The sequence below is a fragment of the Sceloporus undulatus genome, chromosome 5 (assembly GCF_019175285.1).
Source record: "Sceloporus undulatus isolate JIND9_A2432 ecotype Alabama chromosome 5, SceUnd_v1.1, whole genome shotgun sequence".
In the NCBI taxonomy this organism is placed as follows: Eukaryota; Metazoa; Chordata; class Lepidosauria; order Squamata; family Phrynosomatidae; genus Sceloporus; species Sceloporus undulatus.
In genome coordinates this window covers 37247636-37274579 of record NC_056526.1, presented here as the reverse complement: position 1 = coordinate 37274579, position 26944 = coordinate 37247636, and the positions used below count along the sequence as shown (strand labels likewise).

Genomic DNA, 26944 nt, shown 5'->3' with positions numbered 1-26944 from the left:
GTTCTTCCTAATTATAGTTTAAATAAGCCACAGTTCTCCAAATATAACAGAAGGGGATCAAGAAGAGACAGGATTCCTAGGGCAACAACCCAGCCAACCTGAGTCTTTGGTCCTTCATCTCCCTTCTAGGGTTCAAACCAATCCAGCAAAGTATTACTGCCACCAGTGGGTCACTAGTTGGGTGTGAGGATTCCCACTGCACCAGGTGATACCACAGAGAGAGGTGCTTGATTGAAAGAAGAGGCAGAGCAAGAGCAGCAAGTACAGCTCACCAACCCTCCTTGATGCACCCCCTTGGATTCTGCTGCCACTGCTTTCTCCACCTCACTCATTGTCCTCTCGGGGATGCTGCCATGAACTTTCATTAGGCACTCATGTCCAGTTCTTGGGAGCAGCTGGCCTCTTTTTCTGTCACCACCCCTGCTACCAGCTCAGCCCTCTGGAGGTCCCAATGGAGGCATGCATGCAGGCTGCATAGAAGTAGGAGAAATACTGGCAAATGAGAAAGAGCAGCAGTAGTTCTGACTGGAGCCAGGTGTATGTTCCAGTGCCTCCCTTCCCATTGCCTGGCCCCTTCTCTGTCTCAAAGACCCCCCCTTAAAAAAAAAAAAAAGGAAAAAAAAAGGAAAAAAAAAAGAATGCTGGAAGAAACTTATTTTATTGAACCATTTCCTGTATTGCTATGTATTTTATATGTATTATCCTATTATTTCTTAGATTGTACACCATAGGCAGGTTTACTCTTTTATATTTATTGTTTTTATGTACAGCGCTGTGCAAATCTACAGCATAATAATAATAATAATAATAATAATAATAATAATAATAATAATAATCTGTGCTATGTTTCACACTGCTGGGCTAGCCATTCTTCCTTTCAGTGTTCCGTGGTGTTTGAAAAGGCATTGTCACACAACAGGCACAGTTGTGGTTTTCATGCAGCTGGAGAGACCCTGGCTTAGGAACCTGCTGCTGCTACTGCATGAGATCCCCTTTCTTGAAGCAACTCCTTTCCCGTCAGGACAAGATGAGGAGGGGAGGAGAAGGCTCAGTCCTTGGGCAGGGTGGCGGCCTTTCCTTTAATTTTTTTTAATGCCCTTTCCAAAAGATCCCTCCTTGTGCACTTTCTCCCACCATCTCTCACTTGGTTTCTCTCCCTCCCTCTACCTGTCATTCCTCTCCCTGCTCTCCACTCCACAGGCTTAATTTGTGCCTCACCTGCCCACCACTTCCTACTCTACTTGCCAAGTGTCTGGGCTGCCTAAGACATTTTGGTTTCCTAGCTGTGCCCAGGTGAGGAGACCACACTAGAGGGGCTCTTAAGACTCTGTGGACAAAAGAGGTGAGAGTGATGCCACTGCCCCCCACACCTTCTGCTGGGTGATGGGTGCAGCCATGGAGGTATTACTCTGGAGTGACACACTAGTGATGCTGGAGGAGGGCAACCAAAATGCTGAAGGGTCTGGAAACAATGCCCTTTGAGGAGCAACTTAGGGAGCTGGGAATCTTTAGCCTGGAGAAGAGACGGTTAAGAGGTGATATGATAGCCCTGTTTAAATATTTGAAGGGCTGTCAGACTGAGGATGGGGCAAGCCTGCTTTCTGCTGCTCCAGAGACTAGGACATGGAGCATTGGATGCAAACTACAGGAAAAGATATTCCACCTCAACATTAGGAAGAACCTCCTGACAGTAAGAGCTGTTTGACAGTAGAACACACCCTCAGAGTGTGGCAGAGTCTCCTCCTTTGGAGGTTTTAAAACTGAGGCTCAATGGTCAGAGGTGCTTTGATTCTGTGTTCTTGCATGGCAGGGGGCTGGACCTGATGGCCCTTGTGGTGTCTTCCAGCTCTATGATTCTAGGATTCTAGGATTGGATGCCACTACCTCTTATGTCAACAGCTTGAGTCAGGGGAGACTTACCGGTAGCTCTCTCTAAGATTTCTAAGAACCAAAGGTAAAACCAGCATCTTCCAGTCTAGAGCCTTAGGTCTCTTCACACAACACAACACTATGATTCCACTTTAACTGCCATAGCTGTATCCTGTAGTATCTTTAGATATAATATAATATAATATAATATAATATAATATAATATAATAATTTATTTATATTCCGCCTTTTCCCGAAGTAATCAAGGCGGGTTACAAAACAAGAACAACAATAAAATACAATAGACAATACAATTTACAGTATACAATAAAATACCCCAATCCCTCTCCCAATCATCAAAAACAACTAAAAATAATAATAACAATATAAGATAACAACAATATAGAAGACTGGCTGAGAATTCTAAATATCCCTTCCTAAACTGAAAATCCCAGGGATATTGCTATGGCAGTTAAAATGGAAACATAATGCTATAATTGTGTACTGTGAAAGGGCGTTCAGACAAATAACTAAAAAAGTGGAATGTGATCACATAGCCAGGACTAGATTTAGTACCAAGGCAAACCTCACAGTAAACCTCACTAAACAATAAAAACAATAAACAATAGAAATTAAAAAGCTGCATTTATTTTACAGGGTGGGGAAAAATAAGGCAGTTTGCACACAAATCAGAAAATAGGGTGGAAAATATAATAGAATAGAATACTGTGAGGCAAATGAATATTGCACTGACTAGCAAAACAGCACTGCAGCTTAGTGATCTAACACTCTTATTACAGAGGTTTTTAAAAAAATAATATAGGAAGGAGCCATGGGGTAGAGGGTAAATTCCAAGGCAAATATATGAGCAGGGATCAGGGAGGTGAAACAGCAGGCTGAAGCAGCAGTATGGTGAGCTAAATGATTAGTGTACTGACTAGCAAAGTGGCAGTGCAGCTTGGTGACTTAGCATTCTTACCAAAGTTTTAAAAGTATATTCAAAAACCTCAGAAAGTATCCTTTGGAATGGAAACAGATTATGAGAGTGGCAAACTGGAAACACAACGGGAAACAAGCCCAAAATTGAGAGGGGAGGCAAGGGAATTGGACAAAGCTTAACATCACAAACCACTTAATCGGCAAAGATGCCCACAAATGTATTGAAATCTGGCATACTTATGAGTCGCACTAACAGAGTATTAAAGTCAAGAGGGAAATATAACATTTGGAAATGGAAGTAACAAGATGTCTCAGAAAGTGATATTAGACAGTTGAAAATGCTGCAGTAGAAACCACTTACCATTTTTCATGACACCTCTACATGCACACTTGGGAAGATAAAATTTCATACCATACTTCAAATTTACATCTCATATTAGAGTTTATAACAGTTTTGGTTTTATAACTGGTTTCAGTTTGTAACATATAAAAATTATGATACACAACAATAATTAAGAACAATGAAAGAATAAAAATATATAGCAATTTTTTGGTAGCACTTTAAGCATCAAGATTAACAGTAACCTTAAAACTATTAGGAGATTTAAGAACTTTAAAGGTATAAAACTCTACCAAAATGTGATCAAACTTAAATCCCATTTTACATCACCCAATCCTACAAGCAGTATAAGATGACACAAAATTATATATAATATGCTTTAAGGGCAATCTAAGGATTATTATGTGTCTGGTAGTTTATAGCAGTTGAACAGCAGGAAATTTTCAAACACCCAGTTTCCCATGGTCAGGATAAAAGCATAGCAGTACTGTGACACAATTATTTGCCAACGTGAGTATCACTTTTTATGTTTCATGTTTAAGGGCAGGAGATAATCTGAAACTCTGTTCTGCTGGAGCACCACTGGTAACTTGGCAAATATATCAAAATTAGATTAAATTTCTGAGATTTTTCTTTCTTGCTTTATTCTTGCAACTTGGCCAATCACACTCTTGCTACGTATTTGGGAGGGAGGGTTTTGTGGGTTTTATTGTTTTTGTATTGTGTACTGCATAAATTCTGTTGTTACCCACCGCGATCCCCAAGCAGAAGAGGTGGGATACAAATAAATAAATAAATAAATAAATAAATATTATTATGTTTCCCTTGTTAACATACAGTTTAATATGTCCTTAATGAATTTCTCTCCAAGATTAATATCAGGATATGTGAAGATACATTTAGGCCCCATTCACACTACAAAAATAATCCGGGATGAATCCAGGTTGAATCCTTGTTGTTCATACACATTCTGAATGCACTCTATGCTCTTTTTTGCGGGGGGGGGGGGGGGGCAGGGGCAGGCACAAAACCTACTTAACCTGAGATATTTGATTCCAGGTTTTTTTCCTGATTTTTCCTAAAAGATCCACATCATCAACAGTGTGAATAAGCTTGTAAATCGATTCAGATTGTTCTTTATTGTTCAAAAGAAGGGAGGCGGCTTCATTTTATCCTGAAACGATGGCAGTGTGAATAACACACGGGTTAAAATGACTCAAAGAGTTTGATGAACCCAAAAGAAAATGAGAACAACCCAATATGCATCAGTGCAGTGATCTGCATCTTCTTGGGACAGAAAAATGAGTGTGAAAGCCCCCTTACTAATTTTCAGTTTTCAGTCCAGTTTATAGCAATTTATCAACAGCATTTTAGCTGGTTTTGATTTTTTTTCTGGAGCCAATGTCAACGCACCTTTGGTCTTAGATTCACAGAATCATAGAATCATAGAGTTGGAATGGCTCTCATGGGCATCTAGTCCAACACTCTGCTCAGTGCAAGATCTCCAGCTAACACATCTCAGGGAGGTAGCTATACAGCCCCTGTTTGAAGATGTTCCCAGGAGAGGATCCTACTACCTCTCTATGCCATTGATTCTATTGCTGAACCGCTCTGACTGTCAAAAAGTTTCTTCTCATGTTTGGTCAAAATCTACTCTTCTGTAAGTTCAAACCATTAGACCCAGGGCAGCAAGAAAGAATCCTCTCCCTCCTCTTTGTGACTGAAATATTAAAAGAGTGTAATCATCTCACCTCTCAGTCTTCTCTTCACCAAGCTGAACATGACTAGTTCCTTTTACCTTTCCTCATATGTTTAGTCCTCCATACCTCTTACCATTTTGGGCTAGTCTAAAAGTAAATGTACTTTGTGAATTGTTGCTCATTTTTGTACATTCCCATTGATGGTAAATTGCCTTCACTTTCCTGCACAAATTCACATCTATTCACATCTGTTCACCCTTCTTCTGCTGAAAATGTGTGGTCATCCAAATGCATGAGAAGCAGACAGATGCCCGCATGTGCACGTTTCTGCAATTTTCAGTGGACAGTTTAGTAAAAACTGTGCAGTCTTTTCCTGTGAAGTTTAAGGAGTTTTTCACACACATCCCTCAAATCCCTGTGAAGTGCATGTGGCTGGATTACATTTTATTTGACTGGAATTGGGAGTCTTTTAGCTCCTTGTTGTCTTTCTCTGAAATTGCTCCATCATGTTTATATCCTCCCAAAAATGAGGCACCCAGAGCTGAATACAGTGCTCCTATTAATGTAGGCTAAAATAACATTCGCCTTCTTTGCTGCCTTGTAAAGCCTGAAGCAACCTTTGTAAGCAATTTGCCTGTCTAATTCATATTAATATTTTATTTTATTAATTTATATCCTGCCCTTTTCCCAACTCAGAGCTTTACTGACTCTTGGCCTCTCTTCATCAGGTGGCTGTTCTGGTTTGCTTTCTTCATACAGACAGAGCAATTAACTTTAGACCCAAATTCATGTGCGTTCATGTATATTTGAGGTGGCAGAGTTCTTATTGGGGGAGGCAATGCCCTCACATTGAGCCTCACCCATAGCTAAGTCCCTGATAGTATTTGTTTCCTAGCGATGACATCATCATAGGATTTGCATTCTATAATATGCAGGTATAATAATATGCGTCAGCATGTGCTAAGAAATTAAAAGGTTTTATATGTTCTTCTAAGCAAAATTGGTTGTACATACATTTTAGGGCTCATCAGTTTTCTGTTCCTAACTTTCATCCTCTTTCCTCAGGAAACGTCTTTCTATTTCCATGTGTCTGTCTTAATCAACTTCAAAAATAAACTAAAAGATCATTTGGTTGCATTTCACTCTGAATCAATGCCAGCATCCATATGTCAAATCAGAATTATACTTGCATGAAAACTGGTGCCAGTCTCTTGGGGCTTATCTGACATGGCAAAAAGGGCAGGACTATTTTTGTCTATTCTGAAAGTTCAGATTTTAGTTCAAGCTACTCTGTTGGTTCAAACAACACAATTAGGTTGCTGCTCTTGCTGTTGGTGGCTTTAACTGTATGGAAGACCAAAACAACAGGCACTGTTTAAGATTGCTTCAAAAGATGTGGTGTAAACACCACCAAATACGGTTTGCCCTTAGCTACAGCTGTGGTTAGAGTGAGTTTTATATTAGCTTAAGCACTGTCACCTGTTGTTTTTCTATTACAGAACACATCTGGGTTTACTAAACTATTTCAAGCACTATATTCTTTAATCTATACAGTGAAGAATGCTAGATGCTAGTTTAAACTGTTTTTAAACTGTTCAAGAAGAGAAAATGTTTCAGATATATACTGTATGTGAGAAGAATTTTGCATTTGAATTAAAGTGCTTGAGTGTGTTAGATCTCATGAAACACAGGAAACTTTGAACAGATGCATTTATGACATGGAGAAAATTAATGCAATTTTTGCTTTATCATATAGGACTTAATGTTATAAGTGGATCAAAGGTTATTTTACACATTACTTTTCACATGTACATCTAAATATATAGCATATGCATGTAGCAAGCCCAGTGTCTGAAAATGTATGATACATGTTTTGGGGAGCTAGGACTTCCTTCATGTACATAATGTGTGGGGAATATTTAATTTTGCAGGATGGAGCACGTATTAGAAAAAGTGAAATGCAAGATGTATGGTCCATCTAACCCAGGGGAAATCATCACGGCTTCTTTATTGTAATGGGGCTGTGTTAGCTGAAATCTTCGCCCAACCTATCAGATTGCTTGAAAAACTTTTTTTAAATGAAGAGAACTAGATTTTATTTTCAGGTCCTCTACAGTGTTTTAGAATTTTATTTTGTCTCCCCATATGGAAGCACAGAAATAATTTCTACTCAAAGAATTTATACTTTAACAAATTAAAATTGTTGCAGTGGTCAGGAAATATACAATTTGAAATTATTAATAGCATACAATAGCTATTAACAGAACTTAAAAGAGATGTTAACAGAAAATCCTCATTTACGTAACGGTTTAGGTCAATGTTGCAGACATTTTGTGTTTTTGAAGTTATCTTGCAGCAAAATAAAAACCACTTAACTGCAGACCCAGGTTTTGGAAACAAAGTTGCTCATGTAGTAGAAATCCTGGGATTCAGCAAGGAATTAATTTGTATAAAACTAGACTATGGGGCTGAGAAGATGGGCCACGACAGCATGGGCCAAGCCCTGGATTGGTCTCTGCACTGGTGCAAGGATGGGTAGTTGTTTACACACCTGCCTGTCCCCGTATCACAAACCAGCTTTTGACACACACCCCATACCTTACCCAGCCAGTGCTGCTAGTGCGAACCCCCTGCTGCCACGTCTGATGGGGAAACGGGACACCTGTCCACATAATTACATCCAGGTGCCCTATTTCCATGTCAGATGCAGTGATGGGGAGCTTCTCACTAGTGGCAATGGCTGAATAAGGCAAGGGGTGTGTGGGGCTGTCTACTCTGCCATGGTTTGCCTTGGAGTTTCCATAAAACTTTGTGGCAAACAGCAACTCATTTGGATCCACATTAAGCCCCAGGATCAAGCTGGATCCACTAGAGCTGCAAAAACCAGTCCCAGTCCCAGCCCGGGGCTAATGGCCTGCAAGGTCCAAACCGGATGATGTGAATCTTGGGGGAACATACACCTTTTGGTTTGTGCATACAACCTCCATGTCAGATGCTTTTGTACCAAGATCCACCCCTGTATCACACAATTGAAATAATTTAAAACATGCAGGCTCAGCGGTTAAGATGCCCACTGTGACCATTACAAGGTTGGCAGATCAGCAGTCTGAGATGCAAGCACTGCATGACGGAGTGAGCTCCCATCACTAGTCCCAGCTTCTGCCAACCTAGCCATTCAAAAGCATGTAAAAGTGCAAGTAGATAAATAGGTACCACTTCGGTTGGGAAGATAACAGCATTTCATGCTGCTTGGCCTTTATTCATGCTGGCCACATGACCAGCATCATCTTTGGCAACACTGACTCCCTCAGCTTAGTAACAGACTTGAGCACCACCACCCCACAGTTGGACACGACTAGACAACCACGTCAAAGGAGATACCTTTACCTTTACTGAAGAGACAAGATATTTATTTCTGTTGTAGGCCCTCAAAACTCATGGAAAAGCTGTTCAGATGAACCCTTTGGAGGGGACATTCAGGCTGCTACTGAAATTGGCATGGAAAACCCTCAGTGTTCAAACAGGATGTTTTGTAAGGGCATTTGGAATCCCAGCACACATATTATTGTAACTGAACTGAACTGAACTGAACTAGAGATTCACAGTTCTCCAGGGTTCCTGTCATGCCTGCAGACTATGGGACTAACTGAGCATAAATTAAAATAGTTTAATTATCAACAGCATTGGGGTGCACAGTCTGTTCACAATTACCTCTTAAAATCATGAGGAGCTTCAACCTGTCAGCCAAATTGCCAAGATAACTGGCAGCAGGGAAGAAGAGATCAAACTATATGCAGACGTTCTAATGATTAGCTGTCAAAATCCTGTGAAATGAATGAGGAAACTGAGATTATCCAGCATTCTAGTGCAGTATCTGAATCTGAAATTAATAGAAATAAATCAGAATTAATTGGACGGCACTTTAGTGGAGTATTCAAGCTGGAATGAAAAGCAAAATAATGGTAAGAATGTTTTTAAAAACAGTTAAGTGAATTTATTGTTTGTGAATAATTATGGAGCAGTTACAAATACGTAGTATATATGAGCATGATACAGAAAACAGAAAATGACTGAAATGATACTAATTTTGCAGAACTGCTAGATTAAAATGAATATACTTCCAAAACTTTTATTTTTAGCTAAAACAATTCCATTTTGTTTTTTTAAGCTGTTAAGAAACTTGAAGGCAATTATGATTGTTTTATCTGGGAGGGGAGTGAATCTAGAGTGAACATTCTGGAACTTTGAGTGGGGAAATTTGTGGTCTAGTTATTCCAAATGTTGCTTTGTTTTATGAACTTGCTGACTGATGGAGGAAGTGGTTTTTAAAAGTATGCTGGTGTTGTATGGAAGTATGCTCCTTCCTATCATATCTTGTGGAGTTTGGAAATTAATCAAGAAAGTCATAGTGGTTGAGAAGTAGGATGGCAGACTCTTCTGTATAAGGCTGCACCGCCCTTAAAAGACCAGATTGGTAGTTTAGGAATTTCTCCTGAAACTGACCTTATTATTTGATTTTTAAGCATTACATGTATCCAGGAATGATTTCACTAATGCGCCAGCTGTGTGTAGCATACAGATATAGTAAGATTTCGTTATGCATTGGTTTCTTCTTGATTGGACTACAGTAATGTACTCTGTGCACTGAAGCCCCTAAAAACTGCCTGGAAAATGTCAGCAGGAATATATATTTTGATTTAAATTTTGGCTGGACCATGTACTTCCTTTAAGTACTAAACATATCGGGACTTGGCTACCTGTCTTCTTCCATATTAATATTCCTGTCCTCTACTTTCATCTTTACTATACTGTGTGCCCTGTTATCTTCAGAGGACACTGAACAAGTTACAAATAAAAAGTTACTTTGCAATAATTCTTATTGGATTTGTAAATATAAATGCAAAATAAAGAAGCAGAAAAAGAAAAATGAAGATATAATTGTGATGTGGGAACCAATATTTTCCCTCCTTTTGAAGTGTTATTGCTACAGCTTAAGTCATTGTTACAGGTTACAAGATGTGGCTTCACTAAATGGCTGAGAAGGAAATTCCAGTTGTGGTCCATGCTATGCCTCATGTTAATGCATTCTGTGGTTGTTATTTTTAAAAGTAATTTAAACTATCAATTTCAGCTGCTCCCAGGAAATGGGAAAGTTAAGAGCTACTTTAAAAAAAAAAAAAAAGAATGTAGCTATAAAAGTAACTATTCTGTTGGAAATTGGAACTATAGCTGTAATTACTGTAAAAGTAATTTTTCAAGCTCTGCTTCAGAGGAATAGTTGATGACAGTGTATGAGACGCTTTCTTGGTAGCAATGAACTCTATATTGAATTTCCTGTACTGTACCAAGACATTAGGTCATCATCATATGTAGACAATGTAGATGTATGTTAAGAGACCCAACACGGTGTAGTCATTTGAGCATTGGACTAAAACTCTGGAAAAAAAGGTTTGACTCAGTCATGGAAACTCACTGGGCGACCTCAAGCAAGTCACATTCTCCCAGCCTCAGAGAGAAGGAAAAGCAAACCCTCTCTGAACAGATCTTGCCAAGGTAGGTTTGCCTTAGGGTCACCATGGGTTGGAAATGACTTGAAGGCAAACAATAACATATGGATGTTGCTGAGGACACTTTGAGGGAGAGAAAACAGCATTCAAGCATGTGTCTGAGACGAGATGAGGTAGTCTGAGAACCTTGGCCTAGATCCAGTTGAGACTCCTCCTTTCTCTAGCTCTGATCTGCCATTGCTGGGGTAAGAGAAAGCTACCATCTTTCTATCTTCCTTAGATCCAGTTTCATTATGAGCTGAATTCATATGTGAAGGGCTTCAGATAACAGAAAGACAATACAGTATTCTCCAAACCATGTATGAAAAGAAGTGTTTATATTCCAAAATCTTTCCAAGGAAGGATGTGGAGCTAATCTCGAATAGGCATGACAGGTCAGGGTGAGATGGATAGAAGAAAAATAACTGGGAACGTGAACTGGAAGCATTGCAAGTGGATTATATTGTGGACTATTTGCATAAACTTCCCGCAGTTTGTAAGCAGCTTGGCCTTCACCTGGAAAATGGCAAAGAAATAATATGGTGCCAGAAGAAATACTTTGCAGTTTTTGTGTGTTGGGGGGATGTCATAATGTTCAAAATACTGTAGTCCCCCAAAATTAAAAGCATTATAACGAGATTTAGAATCCATAGTGTCTTTAGAAAATCTTCGAGGCAGCAGATTCTTTTGAAATATTAAATATTGTGCCATTTTTAGTTCACTGCCCCTTATGTTAAATGTCACATGACATTTCCCTTTCCAATTCTTAGTGTGGCTTTTAATCATTTCTTTCCACTTGTCTAATTTCTATTTTTCTTCTGCATCAGGACTTGATAGTCTTCAGCGAAGATGAGTCTCCTCCTCCTCCTTCTGCGCAATCAACATTTTCTGCTAAAGCCTCTAGAGAAGAATTGGCAACAGGTACAAAAGCAGTAGCCTTTAACTTCTGGAATGTCTAATACATTACACTTCAACAATATTTATAGTAGGTAACAAAGAAAAAGTAGGTTTTGTTGGAAATTTTCCTTCAGTGACAAATAGCTTGTGGTGGGAAAGGAGATTTTTAGTTCTAAAATGTTATGGGATTCAAAAGGGGTAACCTCCCTCTAGCTCAGTTTGGGGTCTTAGTAGTTTCCTCTTTTGAAGAAAGATGTGGGCTGCATCTATACTGTAGAAATAATGTAGTTTGACACGACTTTAAGTGTTGTAACACCATGCTATGATGCCCACTCTGCCAAAGAGTGCTGGTGCCTCACAAAACTACAAATCCCAAGATTCTTTAGGATGGAGCCATAGCTTTTAAAGTGGTGTCAAACTGCAATGTAGTTAGTTAGAAGCATGTAAATGAAACATTGTGTAATGTAATATGTTTGGCTTTAGCATTTTGCAATCCATATCATAATTCATTAGAGGCTTCTCTTATAATCTTTGAACTTGAAGTCAACAAAAGCTGGATAAATGGAAATGCTTTGTCTTGTTTTTGTTTTTTTACTGAAGGGGATGAATAAAATACCGTTGTCACCCTCCCACATGGGTTAGCACATTCTCTGTGAGGTCACAAATTCTTGCCTCATACCCAATTAATATCATGCAGGACAGATAGGATCCCAGATGCAAGATATTATTGGCAGGAAAATAAGCTGGTGGACATTGTAAACTGGGAAAAAATGGGATTCTATTGTATCATCAGATCTTTTGTCTTCGGCCAAAGGTGAACTGAACTACCTGAGATCTCACAGGCTCTTTTTTATTGCCATCTTTCTTCTCCTGACTGTTTCTAATTTTTAAAAAATTGTGTAGGTAGAAAATATGTATAGATGAAGGTAATTAAAGATTTAAACAACTTTTGTGTACTTACATTTTTCTGAACTACACATTTTTGTGTTTACTACACATGTTAGAGGGAAGCTATATACTATCAGCATGATTATTCTTGGAAGCAGACATGACTACAGAAGTACAGTGGACACTTGCTATATGCTGTGGTTTGGTTCCAAAATCCGTGGATGCTCAAGTCCCATTAAATATAATGACATAGCAAAATGGTATCTCTTATAAAAATGGGAAAATCAAGGTTTGATATTTGAAATTTATACTTTTTTTGAATATTTTTAAATTGTGTATGCTTGAATCCGTGTATAAAAAGTCCATGTATAAGAAGGGTTGACTGTATATGGAACTTGCACTAATGAAATTAGAAGAGTAAAGATTTGAAACAATTAACTTTCTGCCGGTACAGACTGGCAAAAAGAACCGGCTTCAGGGTGGCATGGGGGCATGGTGTCTGCACACCGCATGCCCTGACTCTGTCCTCAACCAGATGGCAGGCAGCATTTCGATGTTTCAGTGGCGCAGCATTTAGACGCTGCACACTGAAGAAACATTGAAGAAATGCCACAGCAGTGGCAAAGGCACCCTTTCCCCAGGGCAAAAAGGAGCAGCTTTCTGCTGCTTCTTTTTGTGCCTGGGAAAGGCCGGATTGGGGCTACAGTGTGTGGATGCTGAGGCCCCAATCCGGCACACAAAGACTCTTTTAGGGACGACTGTTTTTGGCCTTTGTGAATCATCTGAAAAATGCAGTATCATTATAGTCCTGAAAAAGATAAGGTGAACATGTAGGTAGATTCTGTCCTACCTTCAATTCAGATCTTGCAGCAAGATCTGAGAAGGTCTCATTGAGCATGAGAAAAACATAAATAGAACAGCATGATCAGTGAATCTACTTTTTCATAGTACCAGGTCCGTCGGCCTGAGCCTCTCCAAAAGAAAAAAACTCCACAACCTTCCATGCAGACCAAGCTAAGTTTGAAGTATCTTTCAGTACGTTTATTAACTTTATGACACCTTTCCACACCTCAGTTCACATAAAATAATTCATGTAAAACTATTTAAAACTAAAACATAGCTAAAGTCTGCAGTAAGATTAAATGAGAGTACAGTCAATCCTCCTTACTCACGGATTTTTTATCCATGGATTCAAGCATCCACAGCTTGAAAATACTTTAAAAATACACAAATTCCCATAGACAAACATTGATTTATATAAGGGATACCATTTTACTGTGCCGTTATGTTTAATGGGACTTGAGCTTCCACGGATTTTGGTATCCACGGGCGGTCCTGTAACCAAACCCCAGCGGATACCAAGGGCCCACTGTACTAGCCTTGTAGTGCTGTTGGGCCAGCCCATGCAGAGGCCTTACAAAATACAAAGATCTTGTCCAATCTCCAGAGGATCCAAGATGGAGCCACAGTGACAAGCTTCACCAAGCCAAGAGGGCGTTCCACAGCAGCGCTCACTATAATCACCAACTTAGTCTGAGAATGATGGGGCACTCAATCTTGTGTCAGATTATTTCAGACTCACACTGCACTCTCAGAGAAAACTGAAGACAATGGTAGACTGATTCCATTATATACACTGAGCAAAAAGCAAACAGATGCTTAACTAGAAAGCAGTCAATATATTGTTCTGCCAGCAAGATATTCCTGACTATGGTTCATTTTTGTTATGGTTACATAACAGAGTACAGTACTTGTTTGTTCCATTCAAGAGAGATCAGTCCTGTAAAAGAATCTTGAGAATAACATTTCCTTTTTTTCTACTACAAAGATGCACTTGGAACCACTGAGGCTTTATCTGCCTAACTCTGTGTTAGAATTCTGAAATTATTTTTTAAATAGTGAAATAGTGTTATGAGTGTGTGTGTGTGTGTGTGCTTGCCATCAAGTCGCTTGTCGACTAATGAGGTTGGTATTTGGCTGAAATATAATTAATCATCACTCATGTTCATCTGATGAGGAAACAGCAAATTCACACCCTATGTTCTCAGAAAACCACGTTGGTCATCAGTCAAACAAGCAAATGTTACTTTGCGTGTAACCAGTGATTGAGGGCATGCTATGTATACCCGTCCTTCCTCATTCGCTGGGGTTAGGGACCCAGGACCACAGTGAATGTGAAAAAGTACAAATAAGAAAAACACAATGTTTTTACCTGAGAGAACACCTCTCTAGAAATCTCTAGCTCCTCCACTGCAACTCTGTGGTCAACATCTGCCAAACATTGACTATAGAATTGTGCTGGAGGAGCTACAAATGCTTTGTGGAGTATTCTCTCTAGGAACATCTGGTCCTTCAGTGTGACTTTTGGTAGAGTGTTGTGTTGGAGGACTTAGATATTTCTAGAGTGAACATATTAATAAAATCCGTGAATACTGTAATCAAATCCTCAAAAGTCAAAGCCGCAAATGTGGACGGACAAATGTACAGTATATGTTTTAAAATATTAAATAGAATTAATGTAAACCATTAGGATTTTATACATATTTAATTAGAAATATGTGTTCTTTCTACATTCTGAATTTTATTTATTATTGTTATTTATGATGACTTCTAGTATAGCCCCTGAAAAAGACCATTCAATACATCTGGCCTTCTGTATCCACAGATTCCAGCATCCATGGCTTGAAAATATTTTTTAAAAAATACATTCCAAAAATCATCATTTTATGTAAGGGGCACCATTTTACTATGCCATTGTATTTAATGGGACTTGAGCATTCACGTATTTGAAATCCATGGGTAGTCCTGGAACCAAACCCCAGCAGATTCCAAGGACCCACTGTATTAGTCAAAACATGTTGGGTTAATTACAACATACGAAAATCAAAAACTTTTTAAAGGAATAAAGTACAACCATCAGTAAGCACATGAAAATTTTAAATGGAACAACATCTTAGATGCCTTTCAAATAGCTTAATTTGCCTTACTCTACAATCCTAAGCATGCTTATTAGGAAATAAGCCTCACTGAATATATAGGACAGCAATACTGAACATACATAAGACTGCACTGCGTATGCTATACTTGCAGAATAGACAGCAGTATTTATTACTAATTTCATATTTATTGACTTTTTTAAATACAATAAAATCTTTAATTTTCATGGAAGCTAATTCAGGGGTCGGGAGGCACTATAAAGAATGAACTGTTTGCAGTCAAATTTTTAGTACGACTCATAATTATAATTACTGTAACAGGTTGCATCTGTTTTGGAGAGAGTTTACTCTTGCATTTCTTAAATACTAGTAGTTTCATCCTTTCCCCTTAAAATTCCACAGAGTTTTAATTTCAAGGTTTTTTTGCTGGTTTTGCATTCTTATTTGCATTCTTGTTTTTTCATCAAAGGCACATGGATAAAAATCCATAATTTATTAAAGCCAAAGAGGCTCACCCTTTAGATATTTTTCAGACTGCAGTTCAAATGGTGAAAACATCCATTATTTTGTCAGCAGAAACATCTTTGAAAGGTTAAATAGACTGACAAAGATGACAGAAAAGCGAGGTTTGGTGTGCAATAATTCAGACTGCAATAAATACAAACCACAATCCATCTGGGGGAGATGGTCACCAAAGCATGCCTTTTGCAGAATGGATTTTTCCAATTCCACAAAATGCATGCTTTGTTGACTACCTCCCCTTGGGAAAAGAACAGCGGCATGGAGAAAATCATTACTCTCCCAATCCATTTTGCTTTCTTGTGTGATATATTCCTAACTGACTAACTGCTATCAGATCCCTTTGCATATTCCAGACGAGCACAGCTAAATGTCTGTGAAAGCAGATAATGTTGTTGTTGTTTGCTGTCAGGTCAACTTTGATTTATGGAGATCCTATGAATGGGAGAACTCCAAAAGCCCCAGTCCTAAATTGTTGCAAACTCAGGGCTGTGGCTTCCTTGATTGAATCAATCCATCTGTAGTCACTCTCCTTATTTTCTTATTGCCCTCCACTTTACCAAGCATTACCATCTTTTCCAATGAGTCATGTCATCTCATGCTATGTCCAAAGTGTCCAAAGTAAGGCAGCCCCAGTTTAGCCATCTTTGCTTCTAGTCAGAGTTCAGACTTGATTTCTTCTAAGACCCATTAATTTATCTTTTTAGCAGTCCATGGTATCTGTAGAACCCATTACCAATACCACATTTCAGATGAGCTTATTTTATTTCTTTACTTTCTTCACACCCACACAAAAACTGAAAATGCTATGGCCTAGATCTTTTTTTTTTTTACTAAGGTATTTAATTATATGTCTTTACACTTGAGGATCTTACCTAGTTTCTTCATGACGGCCTTTCCAAATCTTCTCCTAATTTCTTGACTACAGTCTCCATTCTGCCTAATGACTGAGCAAAAGTGAGGGGGAATCTTTAACTATTTCAGTGTCTTCATCATCTGCTTTAAAGTTATGTAACTAATCTGTAGTCATTATTTTTGTCTTTTTAATATTCAGCTGTCACCCTGCTATTGCCCTTTCTTTCTTAACTTTCTACGGTGGTCATTTCAAATCTTTGCTATTTTCTGTAAGTAATATGGTGTCATCTGCATAGCTTAAACTATTTATATTCCACCAGTTTTCATGTCTGAGTCTAATACTAGTTCTCTACAACTTGAAATAGTTTACTGCTATGACATATAATATCCAATAAGATCAATTTTCAGAAAATTTGTTCTCCCAGGAAAGAATTGTCAAAGAAAAAGATATTAGAAAAAGGGTGTAAAGCTCTAAAATACTGGGACATGTTCTGAAACATTTAAACAAATCTACAGTGTCTATGGCTGTTTTTGTCTTGTCCTGTCAATGCGAGTTTGAGAGGGACACTGAATGTTATCTCCCTTCAGTAAAAGGCTGATAATATCTGGAAAAATGTACAAGGTTGGCTATCAGGATAAGGTTGCTTTCCATTTGCCTTAAGGAGAAGGGAAATTGCAAAACCCAAGAATACAATCTTGTTTCATGAAGGAGGAACACCCACTCACAGAGGAATTGTTAGATAGATTGACCAAGTTCTTTTAACCTCTCCCCATGCATAAAGGCAAGCTCTAGGAAAGACTGCACACGTATCTTGACTGATAATATGGGAGGCACAAACAGGTCTCTCTGAAGTGTTGTCCCATTACCTTCACTGGAAGTAAATGGCAGCTGAGATGTGCCAAAATGTGTGGCAGTGGCATTTAACAGCAGTTACAACTAAGTGTTATTTTTCTGTAGCCATGCATACTGCTAGAATCTTCTGTGCAGGTCAGTCCATCTCCTTCCTTTTTCTGCACAGATGTATGTTAGCTATCAACTTAACATGAGCTGTTGTTGTTGTTGTTGTTGTTGTTGTGTGCCTTTACACCATTTCCAATTTATGGTGATCATAAGCCATTTTTGACCCATGGTGACCTTAAGGGAAACCTATCAAGGAGTTTTCTTTGCAACTTTTGTTGAGAGGGCATTTGCCATTGCCTTCTCCCAAGGCTGAGAGCATGTGACTCAGTGAGTTTCATGGCCAAGCTGGGAATTGAGCTCTGGTCTCCAGAGTTGTAGTCCAACATTCAAATCACTACGCCATACTGGCTCTCTAGTACTGTCGTCTATAAAGGACAGTTATTGACTTCTGTGTGAGATGGAAGTTGGGGTATGAGTTGCTGGATGTCTGACTAGACTAGAGCCAATCGGCCAATCCTCATGTTGAGCACCGGTGTGACAAAACATTCTGCACTGAATGCACTTCGCGCGAATGCAGATTGGCCAATTTGAATCCTGCCAATGCGGAAGGACTCCCAGGTATGACAGTACTTTGCGAAATAACGCGAATTTGAATCGCCCAGTGCAGAAGACCCCCAGTTCCACACTCATCTGATAAGGGCTTAGGTCTCTGCTCTGCATGTTACTTGCCATTCACACAATCAACATCAACCCTGTTAGAAGAAGAAGAAGAAGAAGAAGAAGAAGAAGAAGAAGAAGGGCCTGCATACAAAGGCAGTACAAACTTTCTTACAAACTGGTTTGTTCATGACAAATTTAGCTCATAATCAGTTTGGTCTGTAAAGGTGTTTGCCATTCATCACAGAAGAAAGGAAAGTTGGCTCAATACTTTCCCATAATGGAAAAGATATACAATCGCTACTGTTCCTAAGCCTGCCTCTTTCTTTCCTTTCCACTATTCAGAAGTCTACATGGGAATTTCTGTACTTGCTCTGTCTGGGATCAGGAAGAGGAAAGGTCAGAAAAGTGTGCCCTTTGTATGCCTCTTGAAATGTCCCATTGCTTGCCAAGTCCAAGCAGAAGGCTTCAGAGCAAACTGAAGGGAAGATTTTGAGTGAAATCTAGAAAATATGCATCAGTATTTTTTCTGTCCCAGAGTTAATTGAACCCAATACATGCAATTTTGTTCTTCTCAAGCTAAGCATTTGGCTTAAAGCAACTCCCTGATTCTGACACATGGGTAGGAAGTCAGGTATGTGGATCTTTAATGTCAGACGTTTCCAGCTGTCATTCTTTCCCTCCCTGCTGTGTCTGTATACAGCCTAATGCGGTATCAATTTTGAGGATTCTTTACTTTGTCTGAGATTTGCACTGTATAATAAAGCTACTGTATAAAATTGATATGGTGATTTCTGGGAATAAAGCCTCTTCTAGGTGATTAGCATTTAAATAGGACAGATAGCCATTAAAGACTGCATTCACCAAATCAATGTTCAGCTCGAGGCAGACAAATTTGAATACAATATTATTATAGCTTGTAATTATAGATATTTAAGTGCAGTTACACAGATTGGTTCTAACTAGTAACATGAAGCCAGACTTGAAATAACAAGCTTTTCCAGATTACATTCAAGTCACAATGGCAAAGATTTATGGCAGATGACATTTAAAATAGCCGTAGTACATTTTTTACAATCATAGTGGGATTATTCACTTACTATTTTCCCCAGCATATATACATTAAAACATATACATATTTCACTATATATATATATATATATATATATATATATATATATATATATATTTGTATAATCAGGAAAACATCTCCAAAAGTGATTTATTTACTAATACTTGTTTCAAAAGGGTTGATAATAAAGGCAATGGTACTGCCATCCTGGCATCAGTCCTATATGTTAGTGACATTGTGTCTTTTCAAGGTCCAAATCTCACTTTTAGTCCCCACTGTAAATTTATAACATGGGATCCCTCATGCACACATTGTACAGTCCCAACCCATACAGTCTCCTGAGTCGAAAAAGAAAAGTATTTTTTCTAATAAAATAATAATCTTGAGAAAGTTTTGCTTCTTGCTTTTTAAAAGACCAATGTGGCTCCCAAATTTTCGAAATAGACTAATCCACCTTAAAATGGTATTTCTGTCCCTTTCTGTTGCCAAATCATTGTCTTCCTTCTAGCTGGGCCTAGCAGAATGATGTGTGTATGCAAACTAGGTATATATTTGGGCTTGTAAAACATCTCAAGAGTATTGGCTCCCAGTGTCCCTGGGATCAGTATCCGTGATTTTTATGCTACGTTTTTCATCCCAAAAGCTGTTCCTGATTTAAGTTTAGTAGTTTGGGGGGCAGGGCATATGATTGTGGGAATAGCATCAAAATCCTTACTAAGTAGCGATCAAGAACATGAAATAGTTATTCACAGTCACTACTTAGTCATGATTTTGACACTATTACCACAGTTATAACTTCCCCTCCAACCTACTTTACTGGGTGTCAGCTGCATGGGGAGAAGATGCTCCATTCTGCCACTGAAAGTTTCTTTCAGGTTTTTTGGGATGGTAATGATCAGGCCAAGAGAGATTACTTAGTTAAGTATAGTCAGCCCTCCACATTTGCGACTTTGAATTTGGCGGATTTGATTATTTATGGATTTGATTAATTTGTTATCTCTAGGAATTGCTAAGTCCTTCGGAGAAATTCTGTGGAAAACTGACCACAGATTTGCATGGGAGGACCTAGAAATTCCTAGAGAAAATACTTCTCTAGACATTTGAAGGTCTCCAGCATACTTTTGTGGTCAAATTCTAGCAGATGTTGACCACTGAGTTGCACTGGAGGACTTGGAGATTCATAGAGCGGTGTTCTCTTAGGTAAAAAGAATAGTGTTTTTTATTTGCAGATTTTCCACATTCATGGGGGTCCTTCAGCCTTAACCCCAGTGAATGTGGAGAGACCACTATATACTTATCTAAAAAGGAAGAAAAGGCAGTGGAGAGGAACAAAGAAGGAATGTAGCAGCACCTTTAAAACTGATTTTTTTTAGCATGAGCTTTTGTAGATGTAAACCCACTTCTTCAGATGAGATTCAGAGTGATATCTAGGCTTCAGGGCCAAAGTAAACAGAGAAGATGAGCAGTAGATTTAAGAACATAAAGCCATAATAGTCAGGACATAGGTTTTAGGTGCATTGAATCATTATGAGATGATCATAATAGATTTTTCCAGGATTTATCATATATACTATAAATTAACTTCATGTATAAGTTGAGGACAGGTTTGGAGACCAAAATTATGGATTTTGATATGACCCGTGAAAGTCAAGGATAAAACTTAAGGGCATGTAACAAAGGATGTAAAGGATGGAGCAAAGGAAAATGATGCCAAAGAAGATAGGAAATTCTAGCAGGCTTAATAGCCCTAAAGGTTGGTGCTTCTTTTAGGTGCTCCCAGGATGAATTATGCTCTTGCCTTTTCCCACTCTGCTCAGAGAAGGGGATGCTTTTTATTTTTAGATAAACATTAAAGTACAGTACTTTTATTAACCTATGGATATGTTGGCCCCATTTTTTGGATCAATTTTTAACTGAAATTTCTAGACTTTATACATGAATATATACAGTAAGTTTTGAGGATGGTGGCCAGTGAAGGAATGTTTCTTTATGAGTTTATATAATGAATAACTACCAAAGTGTCTCAAATGTGTCCTTTGCTAGTGTCCATGTGCCTTTTTGATCCTGAATGTCAGTTTTTCAAAAAGTGGCAATTTTAACTTGGGGAGAAAAGAAATCAGTCATAGAGAACAGCAAGCTAAAAGAATGGGACTGATAACTGAACTTGTTACTCAAGTCCTAATGTAGCACACAATCCACCATGCCATATTAATACATGTTTAAAATCTGGGCATGACCTCCTCCTTAACAGTTACTTTATTCTTAATATACTTCAAATTTTAATGACTTAACAGCATTGGCACCTCTTTCAATTGTGTTTCTGTATTTTCTTGATATTTTATGTGGATTTTTATTTATTGATCTTACTGTTGTTCTCTGCACTGTGTGTCTCTGTGTGTATTCTTTTCTTTTATTTGAGGAAAGGAGATTTTCTTTATTGTAAGATACATTAAGGTCATTTGACAATAAAGTGGGATGATTATAAAAACCATCAAACAAAGCAATAAATTTCAGAATTAAAAATAGTTATTGTCAGTGACATAAATTTTATTATTTTGCAGACACTGCTTTGAGTCCTTCAGAAAGAAATGCATTACCCATGCAAAAGTGGGATTTCGGCAGAAAATTAAAGAGTGCAATCTTTTCCAGAGCTATGTTGAAATCCCCACCAAGGAGGCAGTCAAGCATACAGACTCAGATTTGTGGGACAGCTTTATATGATATTTGGTCATCAGGTCCAGAGGAAGTTATTGCTACCAACAAGCAACAGGTTCCCACATTAGATGTCCCTTCCTGCCACATTGGTGCCTCTGTTGAGACCATTTACAAGTCTCCTACCTTTCAAGCCTTTGATCCTTTGGCAGATAATACAATGAACACAAAATCAGCTCCACCTTCTGTACATTTCTCTGGGCCTAGTGAAACTAGCCTGCAAAATGTCCACTACTTAATACCAGGCACTGGACAGACAGCTGACTTGAGCAGTCATCCCACACGGCCAGGTGAGTTTGTAGTTTTCTGTCTACCACATAAACAAGTATATCTGTTGCTTCCCCATCACATTCATACTTTGTAACTAATATAAAACGATGATTTTGTGATATTGTTCAGGAAGCTGGCTTCCACATCATCTAGAATAATGGTTCTCAACCTTTGATCCTCCAGACATTTCAGATTTGTCCATGCTGACTGGGACTTCTGGTAGTTGGACTTCACATTTGGAGGACTGAAGGTTAAAAAGAACTGATTTGTGTGTTATGATACTGTTAGAAGCTAGCTGTCATCTCTCATAATTACTAACATAACAATCTGTTTATATAGCTGATAGAATGTTTAAGATACTTAAATGGAGAGTAGGTGAGCATGATTACAAACAGGTTAAATGTCTCCTTTCTACAGCTACATAGTAAACATTAGATAACAGTGGCCAAGGTGAAACTGGAGATAGAGGTAAGGTGACTGTAGAGTTTGGTTATTTTTTTTTAAAAGTACTTTAAAATAGTCTGTGTTTGCATGGTTGGGGCGTCTGGATCCATGGGGAGGATGAGCACTCTACACAACACAATGGGTCAATACCGGCATCACTGTTAGCACACTGCCCTAGGTCAGCAGCTTGCCTGGCCCAAGGCACCACCTCCTGACATCTTCTACCTACCCATCAATGCTCATCTTCTGTCCCTGCATCCATAGGCAGTCTGCATGTTCAGGGAATTCTTCAGAGTTTCTGGTCAGATTTGGAGCAGGTGGAGACTCTTGCATTTTAACTGAGTTTGGTGTTGTTGGGAAAAGGTGGATAATTAGTTCTTGCGCAGGTAATTCAGATATAGGTTCAAAGCTATTGAAACATAGGGGTGAAACAGACCGCCTGAAAATAGCAGATTGGGATTGTGGTGCCGCTCGGCCCAGCATCACGCTAACCACACGCTGTGGGCCCAATCCTCCTTGGAGCCGGCCCAAATAGGAGTGGAAAAGATCTGCTCCTATTTCAGTGGTAAAAAGCCACCTTAGGCAGCCCAGCTGCAACCCCAGGGTGGATTCAAGCTGCTCCGGTGGTGTGTAAACGCCACACTTCCGGAGTGTCTTGAAACTGCCCATATCTGGTCAGCCAGGTTGGCTTCTGGATGTCTGGGGGCCTGCGGTGTCTAAATGCCATCCCCTCAAGCTGCATGGAAGCTGGCTTTACTGGCTGGTCTGTTCCAGTCCATTGTCTGCACAATGGGATGAATATAACAAGACATTTAATCTGTGTTGTGTACTTTTGGATATCTTATTTATTTTGGTATATGTATACACAGTGTAGTAAATAGCTCAGTGTATCCTATGTATATGTGTAGCAGAGTATGTATGCCCCTACATACATTTCTGGGCGCAGAGAGCTGATTTCTGCAGTCTTTCCATCCAGAGCATGTTCTCTTCTGGCATATTTTTAACCCCTTTCCTAAATTTATAGGTAGTATACTTACTTTTATTAGGAAAATGGACAAGTAGTATTTGACCCAGTTAACTGCTCAGTAAAAAATAACTTTGTTTCTAATTTCAGCCTTTTGACCAATGAAGACATAAGCATTGGGATGATTCACATTATTTTTACTTGCATCTTAATATTATTAAAGAGTTGTTTTATTCAAATTAATTTAAACACCTTAGGCAGGATACAGACCACCCAAAAAGGGCGGTCTGCCCGCACCTTGTTTTGCTGTGCGAGGGAGCCGCAGTGTACCAACCATGCAGCTGCAGACAAGTCTACATAGGGACCACCAAATGCAGTGTACAAACAAGAATCAAGGAACACGAGAGACATTGCAGACTGGGCCAGCCAGAAAAATCAGCAGTAGCAGAACATGCCACAAACCATCCTGGGCATAAAATACTGTTTGAAAACACTGAAATTCTGGACCATGCCAACCACTACCATGTCAGGATGCACAGGGAAGCCATTGAAATCCACAAACATCTGGATAATTTCAACAGAAAAGAGGAAACCCTTAAAGTAAACAAGATCTGGCTACCAGTCCTGAAAAACAGCAAGATAAAGACTCAACAAATGCAAATGAGAAATCTCCCAGCAGACAATGAGCACTATCAAGCAGACACTAATCCTCTTTTGCAGACTCTCCCACTCTGAAGCCTGCCTTTAGCAACAGAACAATACACATGTAAATCACTGCTGCCTTTCCAGGTCACACAATATATATACCCAAGTCCTTTCCAGGCAAGCATTCTCTGAAGATGCCAGCCACAGATGAATTCTCTTCTAGAACATGGCCACATAGCCCAAAAAACCCACAAAAAACTATGATGTTACAGTGTTTTTGGTTTTGACAGAACACTGGGCATGTTGGAACCATTTTAATTGTTTTGGAAATGATAGGACAGTGGGGGCTGAATTTAGCCAAAATAGCTCATTTTTGTGATGGTATTTGAATCGATTTAAAAAAAAAAGGATAGCAATAGCAATAGCTTAGTGTTCAGCAATTATTTATATGAAACTAAAGGATTAAATTGAAATGCCCATATCTGTTTTCCCAGTCTCTTAACATTTTGACATATATATCATGTAGACTTACAATGGAGATTATCATGTGGAGGATAAGAGTGGGAGCAAAGTGGATTGCTCCCGTTCTTATCCCGTCTCATTTGCGTGATCAGGGAAAAGATGATCATGTCCCACACACTTATCCCATTCTTCTCCTGTCCATGAAGTGTAATGGACCCATCATTTGGTATTAACGATAATCTCCTACATGTGACATATGAACAGATTATATCCATTCATTTTCTTCTCATAGAAAAAATATATCTATAAACAGAAAATGCCATGTTACCAATAGTCTGTTCAGATTTTTGAGCATTAGTAAATACTATGTACTGTATCTTCTTTGTTCTACTCCATATACAATATATGGATTTAACCTAGGGTGGGATCATACAACTGCTTTCCCCTCTGGATCAGCAGATCCAAACTTGATGAATTCAGAGGTTTGAAAGAACTGAGCTAGGGCCTAGGCTAAGAAACAAGGTCTGATCACTCTAGGCTTGAGTGTCCTGTTGTTTCAAGGCAAGTTTCCAGTGCCTTTTGTTGAATTTGCATATCCAATAAACTAAATGGAAAAGCTCTATTTGGAACAACATCTAATACAAATGAAAATAGATTAACAAACAGACCTGATTTTCTTAAATTCCAGGTTCCACTGTGGACTGGATGCCATCTTTTATTTTAGTTAAGCACAGCACATCATAAATTAAGATATGTATATTTATTTCCATTAGTGGATCCAGCAGTATTAAAAATGAATGCAAATTTTCATAAATAGCATATAACATTCTGTATTTTCTTTTCTATACATTTTAGACTCCACCAGCTCAGTTGGAACAAGATCTTCCTTTTCTACTTTTTCCCCTGAATCAGCTGTTCCAAACAATACACCACAGCCCCAGTGTGTTCTTCCCCATGGATCACCTCATTTGTCTTCACCACAAGGACTATCTTCTCTTTTCTATAAAGATCTCAAGGAAAGAATTGCACATTCCTTTTCTCCTTGCCCAGCATCTGATGAAGATTATAATCTTACTATTTTAAGTCCACATCTGGATAATATTGATAGATTTACAAGCAGAACATTTCGTGCTTCTGGTGAGAGCTGGGAAAACAACACAGTGCATGAGACACCTTCTGCACCAGCTTCTGAAACACCTCCTGATGTGAATATTCTTGAGGAAGACCTTCTTTGCATGAGTGTTGAACCAAAATGCATAGGTATTTTAGAAGAGATTAAAAATGAAGTTTGTGGACTAAGAGGGGATTTTTGCAATGCAGCACAGGAACTGCATATTATTAGTAGTGAGTTAACAAATATAGTGGCTTCTGTTCAAAATATGAATCAATTCATTGTAGCTCTCCAGACTGACAAATATGAGTCTGTCAAACAATAGTTAGCCCAAAGGCCACTTAATTAAAGTGCCATAAATGATTTATGTATTGTGCCTCATTATCTTGCTTTACATTGTTTATCAGATCTCCTAGTTTAGAGTTGAAATGAATAGATATAGAAGTGCATATATGTACACACACACAGATGTACCCACACAGACATATACATATATGTACAGACACACCTTATATTCTTGTTATGGAAAATAAAGTTGTTTATATCTTCTAATGTAGTTTGCTTTAAAAAAAAAGAACATTGTTGATTTATTTGATTTGTTGAACATTTGAAATCTAAACATGTGAGCTAGATTAAAAAAAATAAAGCATGCGCCCCAGAAGTATCATAGAGCAATTAAACAGCTTTCAACAAACATAGTCCATATTTAATCTTCTTGGATGCCATCACATGGATTAAAACTCCATGCTATCCATGAAACTCTTAAGGACAGGTAGGGTTTTGCATGACAGTGAGTACTTGCAGTTAGTACTAAAGGGCCTGAAATAGAGCTGTGTGCAGCACTCCTTTGAGACAAACCATTGTACAAGAAAGCTACCTGGCAGCTCTAAAGTCATAGAAACACAGTAGACAAAATGATAACCCTGGTTCGTTGATTTAAGAGTCTCTACAGTGGGGAGCAATAGTGGAAATGCCAGCTGGAGAACCTGGCTCCCTGATTTCAAGTGACAGTTTAAATGCTGTCTGATAAAGAACTTAGGGAACAAGGGGAGACTTGTGAGGGTTGCTTAGAAAAGCATGCGTGATGTTAAAAAGTGTAGATGGAAATGTTGCACGCTAATGGAAAACACAGCTATGGCTAATCTCAGGGACCCTGTCTGGGGATTGATAGAGAAGAGTGCAGATTCTCCACTTCCCCCAAGTGGTGAGAAGTTCCC

At 38.7% G+C, this 26944-nt stretch overlaps 1 protein-coding gene across 1 annotated transcript in view; it reads left to right on the top strand.

Moving 5' to 3' along the window:
* ENTHD1 (ENTH domain containing 1) overlaps positions 1–26090 on the top strand; it is a 47823-nt gene extending 21733 nt beyond the window's left edge. The window contains exons 6-8 of the mRNA XM_042470366.1: positions 11222–11315; positions 21681–22121; positions 25472–26090. Coding sequence (XP_042326300.1) covers positions 11222–11315; positions 21681–22121; positions 25472–26052 — 1116 coding nt within the window. The 3' untranslated portion in view covers positions 26053–26090. The remainder of the gene's footprint in view (positions 1–11221; positions 11316–21680; positions 22122–25471) is intronic.
* Positions 26091–26944: the final 854 nt, after the last annotated feature.